The sequence below is a fragment of the Chrysemys picta genome, chromosome 2 (genome assembly GCF_011386835.1).
Source record: "Chrysemys picta bellii isolate R12L10 chromosome 2, ASM1138683v2, whole genome shotgun sequence".
NCBI classification, from domain to species: domain Eukaryota; kingdom Metazoa; phylum Chordata; order Testudines; family Emydidae; genus Chrysemys; species Chrysemys picta.
This window is the reverse complement of record NC_088792.1, coordinates 76,544,665-76,564,355: the sequence shown is the minus strand read 5'-3', so window position 1 is coordinate 76,564,355 and position 19,691 is coordinate 76,544,665. Positions and strand designations below refer to the sequence as shown.

General features: G+C 40.2%; 1 protein-coding gene across 18 annotated transcripts in view; it reads right to left on the bottom strand.

Annotated features, from left to right (window-relative positions):
- The window catches only part of RBMS3 (RNA binding motif single stranded interacting protein 3), a 917,250-nt gene that overhangs the window by 309,731 nt on the left and 587,828 nt on the right, over positions 1-19,691 (bottom strand). For all 18 annotated transcript variants that reach the window (XM_042840452.2, XM_042840448.2, XM_065583518.1 and 15 more), the window contains one exon: positions 5,082-5,173. In XM_042840452.2, coding sequence (XP_042696386.2) covers positions 5,082-5,173 — 92 coding nt within the window. The remainder of the gene's footprint in view (positions 1-5,081; positions 5,174-19,691) is intronic.

Below are 19,691 nucleotides of genomic sequence, written 5' to 3'. Positions count from 1 at the left end.
TAACACCATTACTGTTGTGTAAATTAATGACTAGTTTACTTTATTAGATTAAACATGATTATTATATTTTTTGGTAGTGGTAATAATCAGCCTATCCTACAGAGAGAGGCAGATTGAATCCCCCAAAAAACCAATATTTTAAAACTTTGCTAACGCCAAAGAGAGTTATCCCTTTGGCTGATATTTGGTATAGACCCAGGCCCCAATCCTCTCTTACAACTGCAATGGAATCCCATCAACTCTATGTATGTATAAGCATCTGTCTGTGTACATAAGAACAGCCATGCTGAGTCAGACCAATGGTCCATCTAGCCCATGGGCCGGTCTTCCGACAGTGGCCAATGCTAGGTGCTTCAGAGGTATTACACTAGATTTCTCATAGCATGTTCCTTGCTTTTATATGTCCCAGGCACATAGGCCATTCTCTGTTTAAGCATTTCTTCAACTACGATAGATTTGCTGATATTTATGCTATGTGTGATGTTGAACTTCATATGCTTTATGAAAATATGCTTATGAATGTGAATATGATGCAACTGAAATAAGCTTTATGCAAAAGGTCTCTTGTAAGGTGTCATTACAAAGCTTATAATCTACCTAGTGTGTTCATCCTGTTTGTATGCATGTATCATGCTTGTATCTGAAGCTAGGAATATGAAGTATAACTCTGAGGTCCTATTGTAATTATGCAAAGTGTGGGCCATTAATGGTGCTTTAGAATCTTGATGGCTCCCATTGACTAGGACAATTGGTTGTAAATGGTTTATTTACCTACAAGCCTCCCTGTGTATGTGTGGGCCAGCCCCTGGGTAAAGAAGGATGAGGTCTCACAGGGACATGTGTAAAACAGATTTATTTGGGGTTTGGATCCTATTGGGAGCTGGGTGTCTTGGTGCTGGAGGCAGGAAACCTGCAGAGCTATTTTCACTTAAAGCCTGCAGCGTGGGGGTGTGGTTCAGACCCTGGGTCTGTGTTGCAGCAGACTAGCATGTCTGGCTCAACAAGACAGGGTTCTGGAGTCCCAAGCTGACAGGGAAAACGGGCTCAGAGGTAATCTCAGCACATCAGGTGACAGTCCCATGGGGGTCTCTGTGACCAAACCTGTCACAGTATGCACTGAGAGCAAACATGGATTTTTTTTAAATGTACAAAATATACATAAAGAAAACAGAGGAAAAAAAATACCTTTCCAATTAAGTATAAAAAACTACATCATTGTACTAGGCGTAGCAGCATTAGTAAAAATGTTTACTTGGCAAATGTACTTAATATTCCAGACAGGACCCTTGATAAAGAAGAAGTCCATCCTATGCTCTCTGGAAGGATTTCTATGTTTCACTGGACCGTAGCTCTGTGCTTCCAGCTGAAATCCAGCGGATATAATATTGGCCCCTTTCTTAGCACAATCCCCTCCATAGCATAGAGGCTGTGTAGAGCGCCCCTGCCTGACCCCTCTACACCAGGGTGGATTTTACCAAGAGGGAACAAAACTTAGAAATAAAAACAAGTTTAACTATATTAATTCATTCATTGGAAACATAATGTAGAAATGGCTCCTTGCTGTGTTAATCTTGATAGAACACGTTTTCCAATAGTGAGAGAACATTGAACATCAATCCATTAGCGTTTGACATGTTTCAGTGGCAGCCATTTGAAACAAAATCAGCCAAAGAGGCGTCCAAATGCTAGAACTCATAGCAAACTAATGGTCAAAACCAGGGAGGTGGCTCTGTTTATATATCAGTAGGATGAATAATTGTCATATTTGACTGAACTGATACAGATGACTCAATCCCCAGGAAACTGCATTTTGTTTTCCAAATAAGATTTTCTAGATTTCCCTCAGAAAAAAACTAGAGAGAACCTCTTTCACAGTCTTGACTCTGAGTCAGATTTATCTCCAGTAAGAGTGAAATAATATATGCTACACTCAAAGTTTCAATGTATGTTTATTCACTGTGAGCGAAATTCACCCCTATAGAGGGCCAGCATAGGCACTCCTTACTTAAGTTCCATTTAAACCTTCAAAATAGGACTAGGTAAAACTTACAGCATCTGGCCCTCTCCACAGGGGCGAGTTTTACCCCACTTCTATACGGCATTTGGCATACTGATGAATAAATACCGCACACAAAAGGTTTTGATAATTTCTTTGACATTTTATTTTTTTATTTTGGTATTATTTGGGGGTCAATGTCCACTGTTCAATGAAGGTCAAAGACAGGCTCCCTGGATTAGAGTCTCCATTATCGGAGGTTAAATTCTTCTCTTGTATCTTTGTTCCAACTTCTTCCAGTCCCAAAGATTGGCAGATAATATTCTCTTTCAGTCTGTCATGCAAATTGGCTTCTAACATCTGCAAGCCCTAGCATAGGTTTCCTTTCCCAGGCTCCTGATTTTTCAGTAATACAGTAGAACCTCAGAGTTATGAACACCTCGGGAATAGAGCTTGTTCGTAACTCTGAAAAAAACATTATGGTTGTTCTTTCAAAAGTTTACAACTGAACACTGACTTAACACAGCTTTGAAACTTTACTACGCAGAAGAAAAATGCTGTTTTAACCATCTTAATTTAAATGAAACTAGCACAGAAACAGTTTCCTTACCTTTTCAAATCTTTCTCTTTTTTTTTTTAGTAGTTTTAATTTAACACAGTACTGTACTGTATTTGCCTTTTTTTTTTTTGGTCTCTGCTGCCTGATTCCGTACTTCTGGTTCCAAATGAGGTGTTCAGAACTCTGAGGTTCTATTGTATGATGTACTAACTTGTATGAAGTCAGCTGACTTTCCTTTAAACCCCAGTTTTCTAAATATGCTGATTTTTTCTAGTGGGAGAAACATTCAGTTGTATATTTACTCTGACTTACACAAAATATTTTAAAATCTTATTCCAGGACTCTAGGCACCTTGGCTAACTATTAAAAATACAATAAGCCCAATACACACAAAAAGGTATGTAGCAATCTCCACAAAACCAGGAAAGGGAAAAACACCACTACAGCCACAGATATCCCATCTCAAATCCCTTGGCTTTGCAAAATAGTCTAAAGAAATGTAATATTGTACCGCACTGACACGAGCATCTGCATTTTAAGAACACATTCCCTTTGCTATTTTCCAGCACAAGAGTTCTGCTATTGCTCCTCGTTATGCAACTTGATTGTTCTGCCTCAAATAACCAGATATACATACATTATGGATTATCCCCCAGAAACAGCTATTCAGGATCAACCTTTACCACAGAACATATCTCCTGCCTTTGGTTTTCTTTTCAGAGGTCAACAAATGTCTCAGATTTCCTATATTTTAACAAGGAAACATAGCGTATCAGGGAAATAAAATCCCAGGATCCTCAGTAGGCATTCAGATGCCTTATTTTGCCATTTTTCCTATTTGAAGCAAATATTTTTATTACAATATGTCAGTAAAAACTAAGAGCCAATAAAACTGTATAATTTGCATTGTGGGACTCTATTAAAGAGGACAACAAGGAGCCTTACAACAGTTATTTTAAGGCACAATGGTTTACAATTCAGTAGCAGGTACATGAGCCTCATGTACTGCATAGCTTTTTTTTTTCTAGCATGGTAATAATGTGTATAGGTAAAATTTAAAGTTAGGATTTTAATTAGGGTTGCCACCCATCTGGCTTTAACCCAGACAGTCTAGTTTTTGGCTTGTGTGTCCAGGTGCCATTTAGAGTTGCCAGGTGCCTGGGGTTTTTTGTTTTTTGTTTTTTTATCAGAAAGTCCAGTCCATAAGGGCACCTGGCAGTATCCGGTCAGAGGTACTGATTAGACACCAAAAGTCCAGTTACCGTGGGGTGGGGAGAGGTACTGGGTCATTAACCCACGCCAGCCCCTGCTCAGCTGGGGCCGTCTCCTACCTGCCGGCAGATTCCAGCTGCTCCCATCCTAGCCCTGAAGCAGAGGGAGCCCAGTTGTGGGAGGGAGGTGGAGACAATCCAGTGAGTGACAGGGGTAGGGGGTGAGATGAGCAAGTGAGGGAGATGGGGCCTTGGAGGTAGAGAGGGGAAAGGGCATGGCATTGAGGGAGGAGGCAGAGAAGGGGTGGGGCTTTGGGGAAGAGGCAGGGCAATGGGTAGAGGCTTGGGGGCCTGATTACCAGCAATTAGAAAGGTGGCAATCCTAGTTTTAATCCACCAAATTCCTTAAAGGGAATATTCAAATTTACAGTTGGAGATTAATTTTTTAGGATTCTGAGCACTCTATGCTGCCTTCATGGTAGATGAGACAACTAATTGGGAATGGTGGCCCAGCAGTAATAAGAAAGAGGATGAATAATGGGTTAGGTGCATTGAGAGGACTAGCAAACTAGTGCATTTACTATGTATCTAATACTACTCTTGGGGGAAGAAAAAATTATTCCACATACAGAATGGGTATTGTTGGAGTTTATGCTAAACCACAAACTCTTCACAACAACCCCCTTCATGTTGATATAGGACAATTCCCCGAAGGCGGTATTTCATCCAATTGCATGTTCCCATTTAATTGGGTCTTAAAGCAAGCAAATTGCTGGGAGATTTCGAATGTGAATCTCACAAAACCTCTGAAAAACATAATCCAGTGACCTCCAGATACAATCATTATTAAATTATGTCAATGGAATTGAACCAGGTTTGCCAGACTTCTTTAAAGAAATATAGATGCAACAAACTTTCATTAAATTCAGTCATTTAACTCCTCCAAACAGACACACTAGGCTATTAAATGAAGAGTATTCCAAGGCACATTAATAGGCAATTACCCAGTGCACCACAGATTAAGGTATCTTCCTGATTGCTATAGAACTCAAACTCTGTTTGCTTATAAAGTTCTTAAGGGAATTCAACAGGCTATATAGAACATCACAAAATAACTTCCATACAGAACACAGTTCTCAAGAACACTGATGCGCCAACAGACAAATAAGCATTGAAATAAACAAGCCAGATTCCTGCCAGTTCAGATGATTTGAAAGAAAGAAACCAAACCAACCCTTGGCATTTGCACTACACAGACTGAATAACACCATCACAACACAGGGAAAGAAAGCAGAAACAAAAAACTTGCTCTTACCTTTGCCATCTGGGCCTGAACGCCATTTGCTTTAAGAGATGCTACCGCTTTCTGTGCCGCTGCTGGACTGTCAAAATCTACAAAACCATAGCCTAAAAAAAATACAGAAGTCTTCGTTAATATCTATAAACAACCTCACATTTTTTGTCAAACTCTTCTCAGATTCTTCTAACCGACTGCTCTCCTGACACTCAGCAGCCGCCACGTCTGTATTCCTTTCATCTTCACTTCCCTTAAATCAATGGTACTTAAAGAAATGGCTAGTTCTCTATCAAAGGACTGCTTCAGGGAACTCTCTCTGAGCACCCAGTTCAGCGAGGCTAGACATGGGGAGATAATCTTTCACTTTTAAAATGGCTGCTTTACAGCCCAGTTATTTTCAATAGCTTGGTTTATCAAATTAGTCAGCTGGTTTGTACAATACACTTCCTATTATTACCCTTCCCTCACTCCCCTCTGCCCCCCACACAGCCCCTGGCAATCCTTTCTTCTTTGGTGACCAGGGCTGGGATTTTCAAAGGAACATAAGAGCGTTAAGCATCCGGCTCCTATTGAATTACAGACTTTTACATTCAGATACTGAAGTGCCTATAGGTGCATATAGGTGCCTAGGGAGATTTACAAAAGCTCCCAATACTTTTAAAAATCTGCCCCAGGGCTCTTAACTCCCTTAGAGTCCTCTGAAAATATTCCAGCCCACATCTTTCTAAGACGTTACAACACAGGTATATGCTTCTTAGAGAGAGTTTACAAGCACAGCTCACCTCCCTGCAGACTGCAGGGCTGAAACCAAATTGCCGGTAAACTTTAATAATATTAGCACTAGCATGTTTATAGCATAACGGCTCCTCTGCCATCATCTCCATTTACTAGATCAATAAGTACAATACAGTAGGCAGCCACAAATATGTGGATTTCCTGCTGTATCAGGTTTTTTTATTTCTTTTGTCAGCCTTTCCCCTGATAATGTGTGACCACCCCCGCCTTTCCCCTATTAATGTTCTCCACCCCACTCTGCCAAAAGAGTATGTGAACACCTCACCACCCAAAGCCTGAAGACTCTTTTGATGTGCATGCCTCACTCTAGGCAATGGCTAGTCCAATGTAAAAAGAATCTGTTACCCAAAGTTTCTCTCACGCTAATATCTTATTTGCCAAGTTTTAAGCTTTAAAAAAAGAAACAGAAACAGCCAAGAGAGTTACTACAAAAAAAAAAAAGTACTAAGAAACTAAAGAAGGATTTTGAGGCATTGCTTTAATAACGTCCTCCATTCCTGAATTTCTCTGTTCTGTTTTCTCCTAATCTTTGTACTTTTTAAAAATTGATTTAGAACATCAGTATACCTCTAGGGAAGCCTTTGGAACAACGGTGCATTGTGACAGTATGCTCCACAACATTGCCATGAAAAAGTGCAACAGAATTCAATTATCGCTTTGGTTTTTGTTTTTAATTAACTATTTAATTTTCTCCCCTCTGGTTCCTCCTCTTCCCTCTCACTCAGCGTGTTATGCTGCAATGAACTTGTTACACCCAGCAGTGCGTTTCACAGTGCTCTCAAAAATGCTCTGCAGAGTAGCTGTGAAGTTTGTATTTCTAACTCACTAAGAAAGCCTGCTACATGAAGACACAGAGTTCTTCCTTGGATTTCCACAAAGCCTTTGTTCGCGGGGTGATACAAGTGCACAAACTCAGAGTCAAGGAGAGGAAATGGAGAATGGTTCCTGGGAGGAGACAAGAGCAGACGTAACTTCACAGTCTCACAATACAAGTCCCCTGACTTGACTCAAGCTGCCAACAGACCCTGAAGCCCACCAGGAAGCCAGATACCACCATGAAAGCTTAGACAGATTGGGTATTAGGATGGCCTGGAAGGAGTATGGGAACCAACCTATTCTTAGGAGGTGGAGTACTTGTTATTGATAGAAGATTGCATCTTGCGCTCTATCTCGACATGTTCATGTCTTTGTGCAGGAGAGAAATGCTAAACCTATCTTTTAGATGTTGACACTGTAAAAACTGGGAATGGCAAAATTGGAGATTTATAGTAGGTTTATATTGCAGGATTCATGTGTGTTAGGTAAGTGATTTTTAATAAGACTGTCTACACAATGTTATACAGAAAAAGAGTGTGTGCATCCGATTTAGTTCTACCAGTAAATTTACACTAGCATCTCTAGGTTTGGGATGTTTTGAGAGAACACACTATAGATAGCAGGTATATGTAATGTAGTCAATCAATAAATAAAGATTTAAGTCAGTCCACAAGGTTTAATTGTATGAATAGCTTCTATACGCTTATTCTAATGACCACAAAATACCTGTGTGGGGTTATAGAATCATATCCTCCCATTAAAGTCAATAAGGCAAAAACTGTATGCTTTTGGCCAGAGCCAGTTGTTCATTATATATACTGTACTTTCATTAATGATGTTAGTATAATTGTGAAGTTGTTATTGTTCCTTCCCTCCAGTTAATTCACATTCCAAGTACTCCTCTTATCTTCACCTCTCAACATTCCTCCACCCCACACAGAACATCAGGGCAAAATCACTGCAAGGCTGAAAAGCAATCCAAAGAGCAATCACCTACAAGCCATGTTCCCAGGCTGCTTCAGCATTCAAGCATCCTTCTAAGACTTTACAATGCTATGCAGCATAACAGCAGACATGTTAATATCCTTCTCACCATTTACGTTGGCAGTTAAAATGTAGCGTATGGCTAGATTACAAGCACTACAGCAGCACAGCTATGGTGCTGCAGCTATGCCGCAGTGTAGACATTTGCTATAGTGACAGAAGGGGTTTTTCCATCACTGTAGTAAATCCACTCCCTCAAGAGGCAGTAGCTATATCGACGGATACTGACCCTACTGGTGTCTACACTGGGGCTTAGGTTGGCCTAACTACATCTCTCAGGCCTCAGTGACTCTGCTGGTCTATTTCACTTTTGTTTATAAATGTAATCGCAGTTTCATTTTCAGGTGTCATGCACTCACAAAGTAAAGTGACTGTATAGATCTTATAGAAACACCCTTCCTCTTTTACCCCCACATTCCATTCCCTACCTTTTTGCTCCTAGCCATAAACTTGGACAGTCAGCTCTCTATTTATTTCCTGTTATTCAGCACCTAGTAAAATGGGGCTCTGATGATTAATTAGGACTCCTAGCTACTACTGTCATATAAAAATGAAACAACAATAATAACGCAACAAACACAACAAATCTATTTTCACTGTTTTTTTTTAAATCTCATTCCTTTTTGTTTTTAACATACTCTAAATTAAAAAATAAACAAACCACCTACTGAAAAGTTCCCTTAAAGGCTAAGGACCAAATTCATCCCTGTAAGTCCTTTGACTTCAGTGTAGTTACACCAGGGTGATTTTGGCCATCCAGCACTAGAACTAAATGGGTGGGTGCCTGGTTTTATAGAATGACACGTACTACTAGCACGTAAATGCAATCACAAACAACAAGACGAGACTATCCATAATCATTGCCAATCCTTTCCTCTGAGAAATAAAAGGACTGTAATTTTCTTTGGCTTGATGCCATCAAAGCTAAATAATGAAGTTTAAGGGATACAAGCGGTGAGCCTATACCTATTGGGGGACGAAACAGCTAAGCATCAGCAAGCATAAATGTATGGATTGCTTCAGTAAGCGCTACCTGAACACACAGGCAGACACTAACCATCTATGTCTCCAATAACCTAAACAGCTGGGGGCCTCCTGGTCTCAGTTTCTCAATTCCATAATTAAGCTTGGCAGCAGGTTCAAATGAATTAAAACTGAATGTCACTGTTTCCTCAACAAATCCCTCATCCTTGTTTTTCTTACTTGTCAGAAGAAGACCAGCAGAACAGCAATTAGTGGTAAGCAGTGCAGTGAAAAAGAACCAAATATACACTAATTAGGTCACTCGCCAAACACATTCATTTCATTGGCAGATTTAATCAATGTTTTCCTGAAATGCCTTAAATCTCCTATGCTAATTTAAAGTTTTGTTATTATTGTTGCTTTAAACACAGATGGGATGCCTGGGGATTTTCAATTGCTTTTTCCAAAACTATTTCTAAATAACAACCTCTTCAAATACTGCTCCATTAATATTTAGGTTCTGGTTTTAGGAAATGGACTACATTTTGTGCCTACAAATACATTGTGCTTTTAAAACACTGCAGGTATATTTTATGTCTCTTCTATGTCAAACTATGGATTGCCCCCACAAATCAGGTAGCTAGACAAAACTCTAAACATTACAAGAGACTACCCACAATTAACTCACAAGTGGGAATCAAATAAAAGTATTCTCCCATTGGTGCACAAATACAGTTCCCATCAAGTCTCTTGGGATTTTTGCACCTACACTGCTATGAGAGTAGATCTGCTTGCATTTAAAAATCTCCATTTGGTGTGCTACAGTAGTATTTTTGCTAATGCTGGGAGCTATGTTACTAATTGTAGTTCTAAGGGCCCAATGGGTGTAGAGAATGGTCAGCACTCTATTAGGTCAGTTCCCAAATGTGTATCATAGCAAAGGTCTATGTAGTATTTTTTCAGCATGGAAGCATTTCTTCATGGGCAGGTTGCACTGCAGACTCAGATTCTGTTTGAAATCCCTGGGCTAAACTATAGTAGTTAGCCAAAATCCTGCTGTTGGCGGGTGGGCGGGGGAGTTGAATGGACACACTACACAAACAGGCCACAGGACAAGTGTTGTTTTTTGCAAAGAAACAGATACAGAGCTGCGCTGCTGCAGAGGGAGCATCAGGAAGATTTCTACTTCAGGGAGATAGAATTTCTACCTCTCCCAGAGCTCCCCAAATGCTCAGGGAGTGGAAGAATAATGCACCACAGACCTTTAAAACGTGCAGTTTACTCTTCCCAATTTGAATGCTCATGTCTGCTGGCTGCTGCATACATGGGGATATAGCAATGGCCCCGCCCACTACCTTTTTCAGTGAGATGCTCTCAGGAACAGAACAGGCTACAATTCAGGACGGCCCCTGTGTAGGTCAGGCAAAAGGGAGGAGATTCCTTACTCCCTCCCCCTTACATAGTTGCACAAGGGCTAGCAACAATCTAACTCTATGTTTCTGCAGAAAGGAACCTGTTTTCCAGGAAAGTTATAAGCTCTTCAAGCCTAATAGGTCTGGACTTTATCTTTTATCTTTTTTTCAAAAATCATCAATCAAATCAAAAGGGGGGTAACCAAACAAAACAAAAATACAAAACCGTACGTCAATGTAACATTAAAGTCACAAATTGAAAGCTTAAAAACTAAGGAAATGATCAAGTGAAGGTTCTCAAAATAATGCTAATTCATCCACATTGCACCTGTGTAATGTAAATTAAAAATGTGTGCCTGAATACTAATATTTGTTGTTCCATGTACTCCATAAAAATAGAAGATGTGCAAAAAATGTGTACTAAAGTTACTACGAAAAACTTAACTCTTTAATTTCCTGTCTTTCCACCCTTTACATTCCTGGCTGAAATCCTGGCCTCACTGAAGTCAATGCCAAAACTCCCACAAAACCCCTGAATGGAAAAAAAAATGTGATTTAGGTTGCAAAGTTTGGCAATAACAGTTTTATTGTTGACTACATAATTGTCATTCTGCCCCCTGGTCTATACATCCTTTGCACTGAACGAGGAAGGGGATCTATAAAAATATTATTTACTTAAAAACTGTATCGTAATGAATATGCACAAGAGGGCAGAATAAAGGTAAAATAAAAGGGTAATAGTAATTCTAGATTTCCTAACTTTTAAGTGCATGGTTTTGCAACCTTAATAACATTATTTTAAAATAGTTGTTTCAATGTGTAATTTCCTAGGCTTTTTTGTTTTTAAAGAAAGAATCGCAAATATGGCAGGCGACCAGCTTGGCTTAACAGTGAAATCTTCGGTGAGCTTAAACACAAAAAGGAAGCTTAGAAGAAGTGGAAACTTGGTCAGATGCTTAGGGAGGAGTATAAAAATATGCTCGAGCATGCACGGGTGTAATCAGGAAGTTACAAAAGTACGGATTGGATGAATGGACTATAAGGTGGATAGAAAGCTGGCTAGATTGTCAGGCTCAACAGGTAGTGCTCAACGGCTCAATGTCTAGTTGGCAGCTGGTATAATGCGGAGTGCCCCTGGGGTTGGTCCTGGGGCCAGTTTTGTTCAACATCTGTATTAATGATCTGGATGATGGGATAGATTGCACCCTCAGCAAGTTTGCAGATGACAGTAAGCTGTGGGGAGAGGTAGATACACTGGAGGGTAGGGATAGGGTCCAAAGTGACCTCCACAAATTGGAGGACTGGGCCATAAGAAATCTGATGAAGTTCAACAAGTAATGGTCTCAAGTTGCAGTGGGGAGGTTTAGGGTGGATATTAGGAAAAAATTGTCACTAGAAGGGTGGTGAAGCACTGGAATGGATTACCTAGGGAGGTGGTGGAATCTCCTTCCTTAGAGGTTTTTAAGGTCAGGCTTGACAAAGCCCTGGCTGGGATGATTTAGTTGGGGATTGATCCTCCTTTGAGCAGGGGGTTGGACTAGATGACCTCCTGAGGTCCCTTCCTACCCTGATATTCTATGATTCTATGAAGGACAAGTGCAGAGTCCTGCACTTAGGACGGAAGAATCCCATGCACCGCTACAGGCTGGGGACCAACTGGCTAAGCAGCAGTTCTGCAGAAAAGGACCTGGGGATTACAGTGGATGAGAAGCTGGATATGAGTCAGCAGTGTGCCCTTGTTGCCAAGAAGGCTAACGGCATTTTGGGCTGTATAAGTATGGACATTGCCAGCAGATCGAGGGAAGTGATTATTCCCCTCTATTCGGCATTGGTGAGGCCACATCTGGAGTAGTGTGTCCAATTTTGGGCCCCCCACTACAGAAAGGAGGTGGACAAATTGGAGAGAGTCCAGTGGAGGGCAACAAAAATGATCGGGGGTTAAGTTACATGACTTACGAGGCGAGGCTGAGGGAACTGAGCTTGTTAGTCTGCAGAAGAGAAGAGTGAGGGGGGATTTGATAGCAGCCTTCAGCTACCTGAAGGGGGGGGTCCAAAGAGAATGAGTTAGGCTGTTCTCAGTGGTGGCAGATGACAGAACAAGGAGCAATGGTCTCAAGTTGCAGTGGGGGAGGTTTAGGTTAGATATTAGGAAACACTATTTCACTAGAAGGGTGGTGAAGCACTGGAATGGATTACCTAGGGAGGTGGTGGAATCTCCTTCCTTAGAGGTTTTTAAGGTCAGGCTTGACAAAGCCCTGGCTGGGATGATTTAGTTGGGGATTGGTCCTGCTTTGAGCAGGGGGTTGGACTAGATGACCTCCTGAGGTTTCTTCCAACCCTAATCTTTTATGATTCTATGAAAAGGTAAACAAATTATATTATGTGCAAGTATGAAACCCCCCCTATATATATATAACTAGATATAAAACTGCCATGCTTTTCCGGTCTGCTATCTTGGGTCTTTCCAAGTGCTAGCTCCCATTAGAAAGCGTAAAATCTTGGATTTTCAATGGTATAAAGCGCCAAAATTCTCTTTCAGGCCCTCTAGAATTGTGAAATATCATACCTTAAACCTAGGATTGACATAAAACTGAATACATTGCTCATCTTGGGCCTTCAATAGGTGTAATTTTGAGACGAAATTTCTATATTTGGGGGAAAGAAGGACAGATCTCTGACAGGTTGATTTTTTTCCTTAAATGACTTTTTGAAGTTGCCTGAAGGTTTGGAAAGTGAAAAGCTCTCCTGGCAGAAGGGTATGTGACATGATGAATGGGGACACAAGCATGGGGAAAGGGAGGAGTCAAAGTTGCACAAAACACTGTGAAGCCATGTACTAAAATGTATCTTACATGGATCTGTAACTTATCACATGGATATCACCATGACACATGTATATATTAGAGCTGTAAAAAACCTCATATAGTTTATTCAACAAAAATGCAGTTTTGGGTCAACCAAAAGTATTTGTGAATTTGACATGAATCCCCCAAATAGTTTCATCCCCCCAAAATCTGTGTGGTGGGCTAGATTCACAAGGTGACTAAGATGGCATTCACAAAACCAGGAGGAGGTGAAAGTGGAGTTGGTGCCAGTGTCTTCCTCCTTCTACCCAGAGCCCCATGGTTAGAGCACTCACCTGAGATGTAGGAGCCCCAGGTTCACAAGTCTCCACTCTGCCTGATTTGGAGCAGGGATTTTAATGTAGGTCTCCCACATTGCAGGTGAGTGCCCCAAACACCGGACTGTTAGGTAATCTTGGTGGGTCTCTTTCAATCTTTCCTGGTGAAATGGCTCCACTAGCCGCTGAAGCAGAGATTGGAACCCAGGTGTCCCCCACCTCCAATGTGAGTCCTCTCATTCTCACACTCTCTCTCTGGTCCAATGACTAGTTAATTATTTATATACAGCGGAACAGCTTCAGCAAGAGAGACCGAGAGAGACTCAACCCAAATTACTCTGTAGTCCAATGGTTGGGGCGCTCACCTGCAACGTAGGAGACCTACATTAAAATCCCTGCTCCAAATCAGGCAGAGTGGTGACTTGTGAACCTGGGGCTCCCATATCCCAGGTAAGGCAGTATTCTAACCACGGGACTATAGAAAAGGGACTGTACCACTACGTCCTCCTATGGTGGTTTTGTGAAAGGCATCTCACATTTTTGTAGCTTGTAATTAAAAAAAAAAAAAAACTGTTAAAAATGCCTGGACTAGACCTGGAATGATTTTCCTGGCAGTTTTTTGTTTCTCCAAGAAAAGCAAAAATATTTTATTTAGTTTCAGGTCAATCCAAATGTTTTATTTGTGAGGGTTTTTCAGTTCAACCAGTAAACCAAACAATGATTTGCACAGCTTTAGTGTTTATGTTTATATGCCTTGGTGTGCTACATGCACACCCACAAACATATATACACACACACACACACACACACACACTTTATATGTATATATATATACATACATGCAAAATCTTCTATGCATAGACAGGTAAATAGATAACCGCCACAGTAAGCCATTTCCCCTTTCCCATTTACATGCAACCATTTCTGTTCCATGAGGGCTGAATCCATCTGTTTAGTTGTTAAATTTGCTTTTGCCTTGCATTTAGCTAGAGTGTCACTTAAAAGGTAATGTTCATTTCAACAAGCAGGTAGGCTACATAAAAAGTGATTATCCAATAATTTACTATGCAAATTTCAGTGATTGTTTTATGCACACTGGATAAAGAATCAAATTAAAGTCTTATAACCCTTGGAAAATTAGAGTTAGCAAGCAAAGAGGGTGATTTGCCCTTGAACACAAAATTACTTAAAGCAGAGTTTTTGCACTGTTCACACAAGACTAGAGCCATAAAAATACCATGGATACCACAAAGACAGCAACTGTAAAATACCGGTACTTTAAATTATTAAAAATTTCTGCCTTTTAAAAAAGTTCCTGGTTACTACAAAGTGGTGAATCATCACATTTTAATTAAAGAAACTGATATATAGTCAGAAGAAAATAATTGCAAAGGGAGAATCTTAAATGCAGCAAAGAAAATGAAGAGTAAACATAGTCTTTTCATTAAAGATAGCTCCCAAGAGATACATCTACATTGATAGTACGCAATGTGCAGCTGAATTTTTTGTTTGCTTTAGCTTGATATGGAAATATGGAACATACCTATCACTTTGATTATGGTTCAGCCCTTTTTTAAATCTTTAATTCTCTTCAACTCTTTTATAACAGAACTAGAGAAAAATAAAACCGTAAGCAACGAGAAGCCAGATTTTTACAAATGTGTGTGCAAAAATATTCCTACAATTGAGTGCCTAATTTGTGCATTCAATTACTGTGAATTAAGTTGGGTATATATGAATGCAGATGGCTAGTTAGTTTTACAACTGAACATTTGCTTTACCTAATTAATGCACACAGTTGTGATTACTGCATGCACAAAATAGGCATAGAGCTTCTCAATGTCTTACCTCATATTTTAAAATGTTGCTAAACTGGAAGGTTTTGAAAATCCAGCAAGTGTAAAGTAATAATACAAATAGACCCATAGAATTTAGGTATATAGAAAAGTAAGAAAATAAGATTCATCCAAAAAGTTTCATAAGAATAAATTTGAAAAATAATCATCCAAAAATAGATATTTCATGGGAACAGACATTAGAAAATAAATAATCCTAAAAAAGAGAGCAGGAGTGATAGTGGACATTATAGCTGAAATGAGCTTTTAGTCAAATACGGTAGGAACAAAAACCAATCACAGTATATATGGATCAAGGAAGTTACATGGCACTAGGCTACTCCTCAAAGTCTACGCAGGGTAACTGGCATCTGCAGAAGACTGACAGACAGGAGAGAATTCTGACAAAAAGCAACAAAAGTGATGAGGGCCCTGTGACAGAGTGCAGAGGTGAGCCTTCACTCTGATCACTCAGATGTTAATTAGTTCCCCCTGTAGAAAGCTGACAGAGGTAATTAGACAATCAGGCTGGCCGGCTGGATGGGATAAGAAGCCAATTAGCCCATCAGCCCAGAACTGATATGAAGGCAAGAAGGAAGTTCCAACGGCGGCGTAAGAAAGGGGTCTAGGGCTGGGTGACCCCAGTTGCACAGAGACATCAAGAGAAGCAGGCCTCTGTTCCCCTTAGGTCCTGGGGAGAGGGCCAAAAAATGCAGTTGGTGCTGTAAATAGACTGTTGCATGGGGATTGTTGTAGAAATGCTAGAAGGAATTTAAAATAAAGGGCTATGGTGAAGGCACAACCACTGGAGTCCTTGCAGTTTCTGAGGGGAAGAAAGCAGGAGAGAAGCCACGCTCCAGGACACACCTATATAATATTTATTTATGAGGCAAGAGTAAAATAACTAAGGCCCTAAACCTATGAAACTTCAATGGGACAACTCAGAGTGGGTAAAGTTAAGCACATGCTTAAGTCTTCATAGGATTTTGGTTTAAATACGTATAGACTAATGGTAACCATATACAGGTATGTGAACAATGTATACAACGGCAAAGTATAGGAACCATTTAGAGACATCACAGGAGCGTAGATATGATTAGATAAAACTGAACAAAAGACAAATTGCAGAAATATTTTCTGATATTCTGCTAACAGTGAATCTTCCAAAGTGAATGGTGAAAATCCCATTGCTTGAGTAACTTAAAACTAGATTGAATAAAGCACTCAAGAAAATACTATAGTATAAACTCTGTATTGGCAGGTATGGACCAGGTGAGCTAAACAGTCTTTTCCATCTTTAACTTCTCTGATTCCTCTTCCTGCTAGGTTGCATTGATCAGCTGTCAAAATCAAATAGGAAGATGAATTCTTTTTAGCCAGAAATGGTTGTCACAGCTTTAAGAATGTAATACAAACCAACGTTTTATGATGGGTATTTAACCTAAAAGGTATTTTATATTTTTAAAAGGGTAAAATAAGAATGGACAAAAACCTTCACCCAAAACTTGAAATGAATCTCAGACTTTAAAGATTGTTAAAAGTTTGATTAATTTTTTGAACAAGTCTTTTTCATTTTCATTCATCTCTTCACTTCTTGGTTCCAGACATGACCAGAGGTTGAAGTTCTGTAATACCACAAGAAAGACTATTTTCATGATATTTCCAGCCAGCAGGAAACACTGCCACTGTCACGTGAAAGTTTTGTTCTTATGAGGTTTCATATTTGGTTTAGCAGACTCAAGAGATTAATTTAGCTTGGATAATGTTTAGGTATGATCTGAATTAAACCTCCTGAGATTTCTCCATCACTTACTTCGGAGCTGTGTGATGCTTCTTATAAAACCAGTATACAGAAGCAGTTTAGGAAAAATTTTCAGCCACATTCTGCACTAATATATCAGTTTTGTGCATATGAGTTAGTCAAAAATGGTAAAAACAGGATGTCAGTGGAAGTTTGGGATTCACTGTATGGCAGGGAACATTGTAATATTGAAAAACAAACAAACAATCAAAATCCTGTAGTGGTCAGGTCATCCAGCAATACAATGAGATTGGATCCAATTCCATTGTGCAAAGAAGAAAGCTGTTCGGTACCAACATTATCTGCTGCTCCTGGTCTACTCTGCAATTAAACGTTTTTTTTCTCTTTCCCATATTGTTGGGTTGTCAAGCTTTGATAACATTAAACAAGTAAGAATACAAGTGATCAGGAAGAGATAGTTCTAATAAAGCATCTTCCCTTGTTGAATTAATTTTCATTTTCAAGATGTTTTTAAAAGAAAAAAAAAAAAAGCTTATTGAGCAGCTTTCAGGAAATTTTAAAATAATGACGAGCATGCCATTATCTAGGTTACTTTGGAGGGAAGATGCTTGAATCCTGAAATGATTTTAATTAAAGAGAGGCATCCATTTTAAAAACACCAGTTTTGAGAGACTGGGCCGTGGACTTGTAGTACAGTCAGTAATATGAAGAGTACAGCAATTTAAGTTCCTTATGCAAACCACTTGCCATTCAGAAGAATAAGGAGGACTTCAGAAAGGGCAGGAATGTAAAATCCCAGGATAACACTTTCTCCAAAATTGAAATATATTTTCTTCAGACCACTCTGCCAATTCTGGCACACCAGCCTCTGCTATAGTAAACATTTTGAATGCTGTGTCAAAAGCCCATATTATAGCACAGCAACATTCATGCTCTCTCCAGGTTTTGGTTGTAAACCCCCTTACACAGAGCTGAATTATATTTGTGCTAAAATATGATTGGACTTGGTTTATAAGGTCTCTAACCCAAAATTAATGTTGCACTTGATTTTAAACTAGATGCTTACCCAGTTACCACATTGTAAATTTCCCCTTCCAGCCACATCCCCCATTTTTTTTAAACAAGTCCACATATTTATACATAGTTATAGCTGGAAATTCTGAGATACCCCAGAAAGGGTTATTGTTGTTCCAGACTGCAAGTAGCAGAAGAAATCCCACAAGAAACTTATTCTCAAAATGTCCAGTCCACTTTTTCAGGTCCAAGAGGAGTATGACAATTCAGATAAGGTGCAGATGAAATGCCTTGAAAGTCTGGGTGCTTATCCAGTCTCAATTTTTTTTAAATCTCCCATTGTCCTGAGGTTCTTCAAATAAAAGGACACAATCAAGTAAATTAATAATGTTTCTGGCTAACGTGAAATGTTCTTCTCTTTGCTTGGTTTAAGTTGTTAGTTCGTGTTATTTTAACACTATAAATATATGACCACGTGTTTGATCCTGAGGGAGTTGGGACCTAACTCATTAGAAACAATGTTTCTTCTGCACAAGGACCAACGTGTAGGGCTCTTCGCCTCCTAAGACACAGCAGAAGTCACTTCCACAGCTAGCCTTCACATAAGGGTATATGGGATGAGACTGAGCATGTCATCTATAGTTGGAGGTGTAGCCAGATGGTCGACACACAGGGCGGATCAATATGGCCAAAGTGACACGTCGTATCCTGGCAACAGGTTGCACGGAATGATCTTACTACTCCACATATCTAGCAACAGCGTGCTGAGGATTCCTTTTCTCAGCCCTCCTTTGTTCTAGCACTTTAGACCTTTTGCTCAGTGCCAGTTGTTTAATAAAGGAGCAAACTTATCAGCCAGAATTGCCAATGAAAGGCCAAATACACTGGATAGTAACTTTAGTTAGATAGTAACAAATACACTGGATAGTAGTGATCAATGGCTCCATGTCTAGTTGGCAGCCGGTTTCAAGCGGAGTGCCCCAAGGGTCGGTCCTGGGGCCGGTTTTGTTTAATATCTTTATTAATGATCTGGAGGATGGTGTGGACTGCACTCTCAGCAAGTTTGCAGATGACACTAAACTAGGAGGCGTAGTAGATACACTAGAGGGTAGGGATCGGATACAGAGGGACCTAGACAAATTAGAGGATTGGGCCGAAAAAAACCTGATGAGGTTCAACAAGGACAAGTGCAGAGTCCTGCACTTAGGACGGAAGAATCCCATGCACTGCTACAGACTAGGGACCGAATGGCTAGGTAGCAGTTCTGCAGAAAAGGACCTAGGGGTCACAGTGGACGAGAAGCTGGATATGAGTCAGCAGTGTGCTCTTGTTGCCAAGATGGCTAACGGCATTTTGGGCTGTATAAGTAGGGGCATTGCCAGCAGATCGAGGAACGTGATCGTTCCCCTTTATTCGACATTGGTGAGGCCTCATCTGGAATACTGTGTCCAGTTTTGGTCCCCACACTACAAGAAGGATGTGGAAAAATTGGAAAGAGTCCAGTGGAGGGCAACAAAAATGATTAGGGGTCTGGAGCACATGACTTATGAGGAGAGGCTGAGGGAACTGGGATTGTTTAGTCTCCAGAAGAGAAGAATGAGGGGGGATTTGATAGCAGCCTTCAACTACCTGAAGGGGGGTTCCAAAGAGGATGGAGCTCGGCTGTTCTCAGTGGTGGCAGATGACAGAACAAGGAGCAATGGTCTCAAGTTGCAGTGGGGGAGGTCCAAGTTGGATATCAGGAAAAACTATTTCACTAGGAGGGTGGTGAAACACTGGAATGCGTTACCTAGGGAGGTGGTGGAGTCTCCTTCCTTGGAGGTTTTTAAGGCCCAGCTTGACAAAGCCCTGGCTGGGATGATTTAG